This window comes from Myotis brandtii, unplaced genomic scaffold (genome assembly GCF_000412655.1).
Source record: "Myotis brandtii unplaced genomic scaffold, ASM41265v1 scaffold536, whole genome shotgun sequence".
Taxonomy (NCBI): domain Eukaryota; kingdom Metazoa; phylum Chordata; class Mammalia; order Chiroptera; family Vespertilionidae; genus Myotis; species Myotis brandtii.
In genome coordinates, this window is record NW_005369967.1 from 948,203 (window position 1) to 948,570 (window position 368).

The 368-nt window shown below is 69.6% G+C and overlaps 1 protein-coding gene across 13 annotated transcripts in view; it reads left to right on the forward strand.

Annotated features, from left to right (window-relative positions):
- The first annotated feature begins 6 nt into the window (after positions 1-6).
- GPHN (gephyrin) overlaps positions 7-368 on the forward strand; it is a 445,634-nt gene continuing 445,272 nt past the window's right edge. For all 13 annotated transcript variants that reach the window (XM_005877905.2, XM_005877906.2, XM_014549124.1 and 10 more), the window contains exon 1: positions 7-117. In XM_005877905.2, coding sequence (XP_005877967.1) covers positions 54-117 — 64 coding nt within the window. In that variant the 5' untranslated portion in view covers positions 7-53. The remainder of the gene's footprint in view (positions 118-368) is intronic.

Sequence of the window (368 nt, forward strand, 5' to 3'; positions counted from 1 at the left end):
CCGAGCTCCCGCTTCTCCCGGCTCCTGTCAGTGCGGTGACTGCGCTGGGAAACATGGCGACCGAGGGGATGATCCTCACGAACCACGACCATCAAATCCGCGTCGGAGTCCTCACAGGTAACCGGGAGGAGAACGGGACCGCCGCCGCCGCCGCCCCCGACGTGCCTCGGGCTTCTTGCCGGCGGTGACCCTGCTCTGCGGCCTCGGGAGGAGGGCAGGCTGAGGAGGGGGACAGGAAAGGGGGGCGTTTTACCACCGCGGAGCTGCTGGAAGCTGGGGTGTTCCCGTGCTCCCACCCCTCCCGGGAGCAAGTGCCGGTCCCGTGGGATGTCAGGCCCCGGCACCTTCGCAGCCCAAGTCCCTGGCCC